This window comes from Rhopalosiphum maidis, chromosome 3 (genome assembly GCF_003676215.2).
Source record: "Rhopalosiphum maidis isolate BTI-1 chromosome 3, ASM367621v3, whole genome shotgun sequence".
In the NCBI taxonomy this organism is placed as follows: Eukaryota; Metazoa; Arthropoda; class Insecta; order Hemiptera; family Aphididae; genus Rhopalosiphum; species Rhopalosiphum maidis.
In genome coordinates, this window is record NC_040879.1 from 51,638,737 (window position 1) to 51,651,256 (window position 12,520).

The 12,520-nt window shown below is 26.3% G+C and overlaps 1 protein-coding gene across 1 annotated transcript; it reads left to right on the forward strand.

Annotated features, from left to right (window-relative positions):
- Positions 1 to 2,714: 2,714 nt before the first annotated feature.
- On the forward strand, positions 2,715 to 8,380 carry LOC113559309 (protein argonaute-2-like). The gene is made up of 15 exons (XM_026964984.1): positions 2,715 to 2,830; positions 2,892 to 3,023; positions 3,112 to 3,286; positions 3,352 to 3,571; positions 3,631 to 3,778; positions 4,150 to 4,407; positions 4,541 to 4,684; positions 4,985 to 5,075; positions 5,166 to 5,332; positions 5,398 to 5,582; positions 5,648 to 5,744; positions 6,399 to 6,505; positions 6,564 to 6,693; positions 6,762 to 6,961; positions 8,272 to 8,380. Exons 1-15 carry the CDS (start codon positions 2,717 to 2,719, stop codon positions 8,378 to 8,380), a joined length of 2,277 nt encoding a protein of 758 aa, XP_026820785.1. The 5' UTR covers positions 2,715 to 2,716.
- The last annotated feature ends 4,140 nt before the right edge of the window (positions 8,381 to 12,520 follow it).

Below are 12,520 nucleotides of genomic sequence, written 5' to 3' on the forward strand. Positions count from 1 at the left end.
GACATTTTTAAACTTTTTCCCATCCATTATATTTTACTTTAAGGAAAAAAAATGTATAAAATATTATTAATTTTAAAACTATCAGTAAAATGCATCCATAATTGAAATAGTTAAATAAGTAAAAAGATTAATCTTTTACTGTAAATATAATATTAAAACCAGCCATTAAATAGTTTATTAATTTAGGTATTTAGATGATTTATATAACAAATTGGTAGCTTTTTATTATTTTTATGAAGCTGACAACTATGCCTAATTAAATTAAACTTACTAGTTACTACTAATTTCTTGTACCAGTTGTACCTATGTGATAAAATTAATAGAATGAACCAATTTTTGCAGTAAAATGTTTATGCAATATTGTTTTTATAGTACTTTTACACTATATTCTATGCACTATTCTATTTAAAATATTTTGTGAACAAGTATTAAGAGGACGTTATACCCACATGTGTTGTATCTGTCTTACTAACGTACATCATAACAAATTTGTGTTCAATAGAACACATTTTGTGATGTTAGCTTTAATATTAGAGTAAATTTACTTATAATTTTTCTCATATGCTTTTAATGATATTATGTTTTTAAAATGAGTTATAAACATTTTAAAGTTATAATATTTTACCAAACTATAACTCACTTTAAAATCATAATATCAATAAAAGCATGTCATTTCCTACATAATATTCTTAGCTTTAAATTTGTTAATAGGTAATTTTACTCTAATACTAAAGCTAACATCACAAAATGTGTTCTACTGAATGCAAATTTGCTATGATGTGCATTAGTAATATACGAGTATAATGTCCTCCTAACATTCACATGTAAAATCTAGACGATATGAGTATGTGATCGGTTTCACAATCTCAAGTTACCATTAGTGTTAAAGCATACATATTGCATATGTTAGGCTGCAAAATAGTCCTGTGTATTATTATTAGCAAGACTAAGGTGTATTAAAATATGAGGTATCATCTAACTATTGATGATGGTATTGACAGAAAACCGTAATAATTAATTTTTTCCAGTTGTATTGAACCTATGTAATTTTTTTTAATGATGATTTACTGTATATTATAATTAATTTTAATAACTTGATTAAATACAAATGTATTACTAAAGTTAGGTTTTATATGAAAAAACTTGTCAAATCTAGAATTATCATACTGAAAGATATCTAACTTTTAATGTAACAGTTTAATTTTATATGATATAGTATAAAGATTAAGTTTTAACAGTAGAATATGTATATATATTTGAGTTAGTATCTTGATCTTTAATTTATATCATTGTATATTAATTTAAATTTGTTAAGGTTCTGCACCCGCTGTTAAAACCTCAATGCCAGTTAGTCAATCTGAAGCAATAGATGTTCTTCAACCTCAGACTTCCGCTTTAGTACCACAACTAATCGATGTACCAGGTAAAATTTCACTATAATCATTTAAAATGTTAAAATTAAGTTTTTAAATAATCATAGTTGTTTTGTCTATTTATATGGAACTAGTTAACTTTACTACATTCTTCATGAAATTAATAAAGAAATTGTTTGAACTGACTTATTGGATTATTTCATTAACATAAGAATAACGGTGCAGTTATAATTGTTACAGAGACTTTGTTTTGATACCATAACTATTTGAAGTTAATCATTTCCAACGATAATTTGAACTAATTAGTGTGTGGCCCATGTAGATAAGTGATATTATGGTTAAGGTTAATAGTTTGAAGCCAGGTTCACAGAAACAATTCAACTATACAAAGTTATCTCCTGCTAGTGTTGGCCAGTGTGCCAATTAAACGTTCTAATTAGTCTTTACTTTTTGAATAGAGAATATCATTAACTTTTGAGTATTAAGCTTGCTGGTGACATGAAGAAGAAATATTATGTAATATATCTCTATAGAGCAACTGAATCATATGACATAAATATTTTAGGCCCTTTCTAACCTCTCTTAGATAAAGCAGTTATAGGAAACTTATTCATCCATATCTATATGTGTTATGTAATTACAAAGGACGACCTTATTAATATAAAATAGTTCCATTAAGAAAGTCTCTTGCACTATAATTTGTATATGTTACAAATACATTACAGTCAATTCATCTATATTCCTATATTCCCAGATGCTTAAATAAATAAAATAAATGTCTCCATATTCTTCTAAGACGCAGCTTATTCTTTCACTTATAGAATTTGTATTTATTGTTAAATTTCAACTTTCTAAAACTATATTTTGTTTAATTCAAGCTACTTTCTGAATTATATTATACATTAACTACTTTTGTATGAGATGTCATGATTACATAAAATGCACCAAAATATTCAGAAGTTTAATAATAGATAAAATACATCCACATAGAGCTGGAAGCTTCCTACGATACAATCACCAGCATATAATAGTATACAATAGTAATTTCCCTTTGTATTTTTCAAATAAGATTTAGTGGTAAATAGTGATTTTGAAGGGGGCATGGTAATTTTAACTTTATAAAATGTATGATCTGTTTGTTACTAAATATTTTTTTTTTTTTGTGTTAATTCTTAGTATTCAATATTCCAAGTAGACCAAACTTGGGACAGAAAGGGCGATCTATTGCGCTTCATGCTAATTATTTTAAAATTTCAATACCACAAATGTTTGTTCATAATTATAACATAAGCATTCAACCAGATAATTGCCCACGAATAGTTAATAGAGAAGTTTTTCAAACTATGGTTGCTGCATACAAAAAAGTTTTCGGTAGTATTCAGCCTGTGTTTGATGGACAAAAAAATGTTTATACCAAAGATCCACTTCCTTTTGGAAAAGATCAAGTAGAATTAGAAGTATGTTTTTTCTTTTAAATTATATTTTAACAAAATTAAATTTTATTCATTTTAATTCCAGGTTATATTGCCCAGTGCTGGTAAAGATCGTGTATTTCGTGTTTTTATTAAATGGTTAGCTCAAATATCATTAGTTGCTTTGGAAGAATCATTAGGAGGTCGCACTAAACAGATTCCATATGATGCAATTCTGGTTGTTTTATCTTATTCTACTAATTTTTAATTTCCAATCAATGATTAATATTTATTACTTATGTTAATTTCCAATATTATATTTATAGGCATTAGATGCAGTAATGAGATATTTTCCATCAATGACCTACACACCAGTGGGTCAATCATATTTTTCTTCTCCTGAAGGAGAACGTCATTTATTAGGTGGCGGTAGAGAAGTTTGGCAAGGTTTTCACCAGTCTGTCCGGCCATCTCATTGGAAAATGATGCTTAATATTGATGGTAGTTTATTAAAACAAAAGAAATTAAAATTAGTTTATCTTATATTTATATATTTCTACTTTTAGTAACGGCAACAGTCTTTTACAAACCACAATCTGTATTAGAATTTATGTGTGAAATTTTAAATATTAGAATATTAGATCAAAAAAAACCATTATCAGGTGCACAATTAGTAAAATTTACTAGAGAAATTAAAGATCTTAAAATAGAGGTTACACATTGTGGTAAAATTCGAAGAAAATATAGAGTTATTAATGTTACTAGAAAACCAGCTGAATTTCAATTGTAAGCAATTACTCTTATTATTTATTTACATTGTCATACATTCTTGAAACAATTTTTAGTTTTCCATTGCAATTAGAAAATGGCCGGACAGTAGATTGCACTGTAACTAAATATTTCTTAGACAGATACAAGATAAAACTAAATTATCCACATTTACCATGTCTTCATGTGGGAAAGGAACTTCGGCACACATATCTTCCTATCGAGGTTAGTGTATTTATATGATTAATATATTTTGAGTACATCATAATAGCATTTAATTACTTTTTACATATAATTCAATGACTAATCAAGCTGTAATGATTCTGTTTTATTATTATTTAACTTTATTTAATATTATAATGTTATTCATGTACCTGCTATATAATTGGTTAATTGCTCTAAATTTAATTTATCTACCAACAATTACACAATTAATTCAGATTATTATTGGATTTTGCATTCATTGATAAATATTACATAATTTTATTTAAGTTGCGTTTAAATTGTTCTTTAAGTGGCTGATAAAACAAATTATGTTATCGATATGTGTTGGTTGTCAGTAAAAAGTAGTAACCAATGTTAACTTTTCTTATTAGGTCTGTAACTTGTCTGCGGGTCAACGATGTATTAAAAAATTGACTGATATGCAAACATCCTCCATGATTAAGGAAACTTCACGCATTGCTCCTGACCGTGAACAAGAGATCAATTCCTTAATTCATCAGGCTAATTTGAATAATGATCCATATGTAAAAGAATTTGGTCTTACCATATCAAATAGTATGATGGATGTTTCTGGACGTGTTTTACCACCACCAAAATTACAATATGGTGGAGGAACTTCACTTAATCAGGTATAGATTACCTAGATTTATATACCCACTACGTATAATTTTGATTATGTTGACCATTTTTATAAGAAACCCGTCCCAGAAAATATTTTAAAAAACAGTACTTATTTAATTTTATAAATTATTTTTATTATAGGAAGGATTTAATAACCAACAAGTATTGCCCAAACAAGGTGTTTGGGATATGAGAGGCAAACAGTTCTTTACAGGTGTTGAAATTCGTATTTGGGCATTAGCTTGTTTTGCGCCCCAGAAAACTGTTCATGAGAATGAATTAAAGTAACTAAAAATATTTGTATTATTATTATTATTATAAAGAGAGAACTAAAGTATTTAACAATGTATTATTTTATCATAGCAGTGTCAATATTTCCTTATAGTTTTGTTTATTAGTTTGTAATGTATATTATTAATTTTATAGGTATTTTACAACACAACTTCAAAAGATAAGTAGCGATGCTGGTATGCCAATAATTGGTCAACCATGTTTTTGTAAGTATAAAATATATAATAAGTATAATTTTATTTGACCAAGTAAGATTTATTTCTTTTAATAGCTAAATACGCAACAGGGCCTGACCAAGTAGAACCTATGTTCAATTATTTAAAATCAACATTCACTGGATTACAACTATTAGTTATTGTTTTACCAGGAAAAACTCCAGTATATGGTATTAAAATTTTTATTTTGTTTACAATTTTTCATGTTTTTGACTGATTTAATTGAAAATAAAACATATTTTATGAATTTTCATTATTAGCTGAAGTCAAAAGAGTCGGAGACATTGTCTTAGGAATAGTTACACAATGTATTCAAGCAAAAAATGTTAATAAACCATCTCCTCAAACATTGTCTAACTTATGTTTAAAAATTAATGTGAAATTAGGTGGTATCAATAGCATTCTTGTACCAAGCATTAGACCTAAGGTACTTAAACTTATTAAAAATACTTCTTTTTTTTTTTTAATTTACAGTTTATTAATATCCTCTAGGTATTCAATGAACCACTTTTATTTTTGGGTGCATATGTAACTCACCCACCTGCATATGATGAAAAAAAACAATCCATTGCTGGAGTAGTTGCATCTATGGATGCTCATCCCAGTCGTTATGCCGCTACTGTACTTCTCCAACAACACAGACAAGAAAATATTCAAGAACTTAGTTCTATGGTCAAGTATGCATCAAATTACATTTTCTTTAATATATTTGTATTATTAATTTTAAAATTTTTGATTTTAGAGAACACCTTATCATGTTTTACAAGAGTACTGGAGGTTTTAAACCACATAGAATCATATTATATCGTGATGGAGTACCCGAAAGACAGTTTTCTCGTGTACGTTTAATTGTATATACATATACAAATGATACTAAAGTTGCATTTATAATTTATTTTTTAAAAGAAATTGGATTTTGTGATATATTTTTATTTCATTCAAGTGCATTAAGTATATGTTTGAAATTTAATAAAAAATAACTTAAATTTGTTCTCCAAACTAATTTTAATATAATATATATATATATTATGTATGTATAATACAGTAAACATAGGCGTGTTTACGGGTCTTACTTGTCCTGCACAGGCATGACCTGCGAAATTTGATTTAACTTACATTATAAATTGTGGTGCATAAATGCATAATATTATAACCTTAATTTTTTTCAGTTTCTGATTTCGTATAAATTTTTTTTAATTTTCATCATGTGGACTTGTATCGTTTATAAGACTATAAAAATTGATAATTCTAGTGCAGTAATCCCATTCTCTTGGATATGCCACTATGCATGACCTGCGAATGAGGCCTAGACACGCCTATGACAGTAAAAATAACCTAATTAATAAGTCATACGGGTAATAAAATATCCATATAGATGTTTTATAATATATATGATTTTTATAACAACGTTTATTTATAAAATACTGCATTCTTTATTTGTATTATTTATTTTTGTATGTGTTTTCTTATATTAACTATTTTTCTATTGACAGGTCTTACAATATGAACTTACAGCTATTCGAGAGGCATGTGTAAAATTAGAAGGAGATTACAAGCCAGGAATTACTTTTATTGTTGTTCAAAGACATCATCACACTAGGTTTGTATTTTTAGTATTTTAAGTCTATATTTTTAGTAAATTATTTTATTTGTCTCAGATTGTTCTGTGCTGATAAAAGGGATCAATGGGGAAAATCTGGAAATATTCCTGCTGGTACAATAGTTGATGTTGGAATAACACATCCTATAGAATTTGATTTTTTCTTATGTAGTCATCAAGGAATTCAAGTAATAATTAGTAATAGTAGTTTTTACTTTTGTAAACAGTGTTTTATAATAAAAACAAATGTTTACAGGGAACAAGTCGGCCAAGTCGTTATCATGTTTTATGGGACGACAACAATTTTGAGTCTGATGAATTGCAAATTTTAACATACCAATTGTGTCATACTTATGTCAGATGTACACGCTCTGTATCCATACCGGCTCCTCTCTATTATGCTCATTTAGCTACATTTAGGTCTAGATATCACTTAACCGAAAGACAACATGACAGGTAACATTATTAAATTTACTTATTTTATATTATCTTTCTAGTGGCCTTTTGAGAATGCACTTTATCAGAAATTATTTCAATATGAAGGGTTGGGGGTTAGGATAGTTATGATTAACTTAAATGATTTTAAGCTAATCACATTAGAAATATTTTCATACCAGTCTACAGTACACTGATATTGCAATAAATTATTTACAATATTTTTGGCAAAAACCAACTGAATTAAAAAATAATGAAATTAAAATATATAATATAGAACAAAGTTTCCTGATATATATCTCCTATATATCTTTTGCTTAACATTTGTTGTTTTTTTTTTTTTAATCATACACAATAAGTGAATAACTTATAATTTAATTTAACACAATATTTACTTTATTGAGCTCAACAAAAAAGTTGTTTTTTTTCATATTTAACCGATAGCAAAGAAGGCTCCGTTTGCACGATACTACTTCTCTGCTGTCATCGTTTATTGGCGAATAAATTTGGTAGTACACGCAATATACACAACATACACATAATATAATACAATAACATAATACAAAAATCAATTAGATCAATTTAATTAGTCTCGTTTGTTCGTCCTGTTCCCGGCTCAGTGTCGCATACACCCGCCAGCCTATGATGACTAATGTACCTTAGATATTCAATTATGTGTATGTTTTTTTTTTTTTAGTTAACTGAATTTAAAGAATAACTGATAATTGATAAACATAATGACTGTGTTTATTGAGCTATTTGTTGGCATTTTAATTTGATTTAAGTCTGGTTTTTGGTAGTAAATAAAATCTAGTGGGTACTGGGTGATGAAAAGTAAAAATATTCAAATACTTTTCAAAATTATAAATAAAAATTAAAAATTTTATAGTCAATTCAAAAATTCAAAAATTTTTTAATTACAACAAAATTCTAAATCGTCTGAGAAAACTCATTCCAATTACCTATAAAATATTCCCATTTTTTCATAGCCTTTCTTTTTTGTTTTTTAAACGTTTTAAAAAGTACAGGGAAATTTTCACTTGTTAAAAAACCACTTTTTTACTATAAATTTTTTGCCGAAAAATGTTGTTTTATTATTAATTTTTTTTTTTTTAGTATTCTTGAACACAGTCTCATTAATAAATTTCTTTACTTTCAAAAAAGTATTGTGTTTTATTTAAAATTACAAACTGATATTGTTTATTATAAAGTTTATTTAAATTAAATTAATTTGTCCTAAAATTGAGAATTTTGGTTTAAATTTTTTTTTGTACATATACAAAATTATGATATTATGTAATTTTTTGAATAAATAAACTTATTTTTTTCAGTGTTGATGGATCACATAAATCTGGCCATAGTGAAGATAAAACATCAAGCCTAATGACAGATGCTATTAAAGTACATGCCAATACAAAGAAAGTTATGTACTTTGCTTAAAATACCACAATTTAAAAAAATGAGATTATTGCAAAAATATATATTTTAATTTTAGACTATATTAATTATTATTATTATTATAATTTTTTTTTTTTTTTGTTAATAATTTATTATATTCTAATCTTCTTACCAATTTAACATCCACTTATATGATTTTAATTCTTCTATTTTTGAGTTCAAATAATTTCATTAGTGATTAGTTTTTCTAATTTGTTTATTCCCATTTCTTGTTGATGTAGCCTTATGTTAAATAGCCTCGATTAAATCAGGAACATGGTGCCAGTCATTGCTTAATAACCTATGATAATTTTTCCAAATTTCTTTATTGTGATTTATGTTTAAAATTATATTTTTATTATTTATACAATGTCAGATATTGAACTACGCTTCAGAGCACCTCCAATGGATTTCTACTTTTTATATAATAAGATTTTATAATATTATACAAGTATTATATTTAAAATTTTTGGTTTTATACCTGGAGTATAATTTTTTTTTTTTATAAAACTTTTTGTTTTGGAGTTAAGTTGTAACAATAACTTATTATATCCAATACTTTAGTATATCATTAATCTTAATGTTAGTAAAAAATAATTTTATTTAAATTGTTTTTTATACAAAATTACATATTTAATATTCCATTTTAATATAAATTAACACTAACAATAATATATTTATGTATTAATTACCATACTATTTTAATACTCAAACAATACATATGATTCTATATTGTCCATTTAATTGATGGTACAGTATTTTCTAAACCTCTGATTATACACTAATTGAATTTAAAAATATTTATTTATAAATTTATTTAATAATAATAATTATTATTAAACTTTTATGCAATACATTTTATCATTTTAATCTTATTTAGAAATTAAATTTTAGATTATATTTAATCTATTATTCAAAAATTGTGTAAGAGGACGTCGCACCCGCATGTGTTGTCTCTGTCTTACACACTTACGACAAAGTAAATTTTTGTTCACCAGTTTGATTCAGTGTTTTTTTATTTTTTTTATATTGAAAGTGAATTGACTTAAACTATTCAATCTTTTTTCATTACTCTAAGTCTCTAAAATATTATGCGATAGCGCTCTATGTCTCGCGAGCCTCTCTGCCAGTTTGCCACCGCCCGAAGACAACATCGATATCTCTATAATAGGCGTGCACAAATTCTATAGTCTGTCCAAAATAAGAACGCACTGTTTTGGCCGTTCAGTTCGATCTGTTAATTGATGAAAAAAAAAATGATCTGGTCCGATTAGCTCAACATGCTTAGCAACAACAATCGGTTAGATTCGGTTCAAGCCGTCAAATCATAATTCAGTATGGTCTAGTTTCGGTCTAAGCTCTTATTAACCGGTCCGATCCAGTACACGAAAACACTGACCGAGTAGACGTAGCACTACCACAGTACTATCGGAAAAATTAAGAGTAGCCGCTGCCAATATAATAGGAACATTTGTTTTATTGTCGTTAAAAAGTAACATTGATTCTTAAAGTGCATCACGCAATGTAATAATATGCATTATGATTAATAATTCAAAATGCGCGCGCTTTGATTCACAATTTTGTGAAACAATAACAAAATTCACCACCAGGCGCGTGGGCATCAGCGGTCATTTTTCATTCATCCGACTATAGTAAATACCATAGATAATAAAAGAATGGATAACCCCTTGTAAACTCAAAGTAAAATAATCTTCATGCCCGTGATAAGGCCTAATGGCCTATCCAATCTTTTATTATCTATGGTAAATACCTAGACGTTCCCAAGCGACTTCTTTGCTGTTTAATTATCGTATGCCTATGCTGTACCTAACCTAACCTAACCTAACCTACACTGTCGTTGGAAACTGGTCTTACTGTCTCAAACAACGACACATCATCACCGTATAGTAAAATTATCACTTTATCAGTGTTTTCACAACTTCACATGGCAAATAGTTATTACAAAGGCGACGCGAAGTTCATCATTTTACGCATAATATTATAGTAGTTTTTATTTTCTATTTTTTCATATAATATTCGTCGTTCGTGGAGGATACTTATCCCAACAGGTAATTATTGAGTAACAGCTCTTGAATTATTCAATATAACTCTTTGAACTATTATAGGGTATTAATGCGTTTTAGTACACATCATGCTCATTTTTAATTACCTATATATTATTATTATTATTTTAATGAATAAGATACTGAATCTGTAAGTGTTGAAAATCATAACTATTTTTATGTAGGTATTTATTTATGTATTTTAATTTATATAGTTTAATTACATTTATAAAAATTTATTTTATGTTATTGTGGAAATAATATTATAATAATATTTTTAACAATACTTAGGTGTGTTTATTTTGTTAATTCATAACAACAATATATTTAATTAGCTCTCATTTATGCAATTATTGTAGTAATATTTTAATATTTTTAATTTTTACATCAAAACTAATTTCATTTTTTAACCAAAAAAATAAAATAAATCCACATTGCTCATAATAAATGCGTTGATTATTGACTATATAAGCATAATGATTGTAGAGTATTATTCAAAAATATTCTAATAAAATAATATTTGATCCTCATAATATGTTGCCGAATAGTAACAAGTGAATTTACATCCAAGTATTGTAGTGCTGTAGTAGATATATTCTGATTTTTATTTAAAATTATGGTTTTATCAAAAGTCTAGATTTAACTTGTCATGTTTTACTGTTTTAGTTTACTACATTACATGTGACTATGTATTAATCAATAATTTAAATAATAATAATGTCTTTAGTTTAAAGATGTACCTATGAAACAAGCTACATTTTGTATTAACTATTTTTTTTATTTTAGGTTGAGAATAGAAGTATGGATTCCAATGATAATCAGTTTGTTAATATTCATCCAAATAGATACGTGGTACCTGGTCGTTATATAATACGTGCTAGAAATATAGACTATTATATGGCGCTAATCATGCAACGTTCACCCAATACTGTGTATGTATTCAAAACATTATTCTATTTGGAACTGTATCGAAAGGGATATGATGGAGTTAAAGATTTTACAAAAGATATTGATATATTCTCAAAACAAAGACTAATTATCCCTTTGTGTTTGGGAGAAATAATTGAAGAATTGTCTCACCTACAGATGTGGACTTTAGTTTATGTGAATTTTCAACATAAATTCATTAAATATTATGATGTCACTGAAAAAGAACAAGGTTTGGAATGCCTACAATTAATAAAAAATTACTTGATAAAGGAATTTATTGAAAAAAAAAAGATAAATAATGTTTTTCATCTAAATGGTTGGAGTTTAGAAAATATAAAAGGATGCCAACAGCTAAAAGATCCCACAGATAACTCAATGCGGATTTGTAGGTTTGCCGAATTTATATCAGTTATATAAGTTTTTCCATAAAATTTTTCATAAGAAAAAAATGCTAAGTGTGCAACTTGAGATGGGAATTGGTATTAAACATTTAACAAGACATGTATGAAAAACTTAACTACTGTAATAATAATTATATGATATGTTTTTTCTTTAAGTTTTGTAGTTGTAATTAATTTTAGAACACCATTATACATATTTATATTTAATGTAAATAGCTAATAAGTAAGTACCAGATTTTGATGTATTTTGTGTTCTTAGGATGTGGAACTTTAATTTTTTAGTTTTATTTACAATTTTAAAATTAGATATATTAATTTTTTTTTTTTTAACTTTTTTTTGTATTGTATATTTGTATTAGATAATTATTCTAACAATTTATTATTATATATTAAAATAATTAGTTAATTTGATTAAATAAACGTAATATTATTGTTTAAACTATTCTGAGTTAGCATTGAGAGTTTATAAAATTACCTAGTTAATATCACCTTGCATTTAAGGATACATGATATTGTATATTTATGAGTTTTTGACCTCATCATATTTTTGACTTCATAAGTAAAGACAATGGAACCTTATCTGATAAATCATACATTTTAAATTATTCGTAGGTAAATATGCATTTACTATTATAATATAATAATATAATATAATGCACTATTCAAATAATAGACTTACTATGGAACAAAGTATTCAAGTCCATCGACTGTGAGTTCTATAAGAGGTATAACAAAATTTACATGAGTGT

Bases quoted from the DNA above. Each gene is read 5' to 3' on its own strand.
- LOC113559309 (XM_026964984.1), top strand. From the start codon at position 2,717: ATGGTTGCTGCATACAAAAAAGTTTTCGGTAGTATTCAGCCTGTGTTT. The intron at 3,024-3,111 runs GTTGTTTTATCT...TTATATTTATAG, and splicing joins TTCCATATGATGCAATTCTG to GCATTAGATGCAGTAATGAG. The intron at 5,583-5,647 runs GTATGCATCAAA...TTTTGATTTTAG, and splicing joins GAACTTAGTTCTATGGTCAA to AGAACACCTTATCATGTTTT.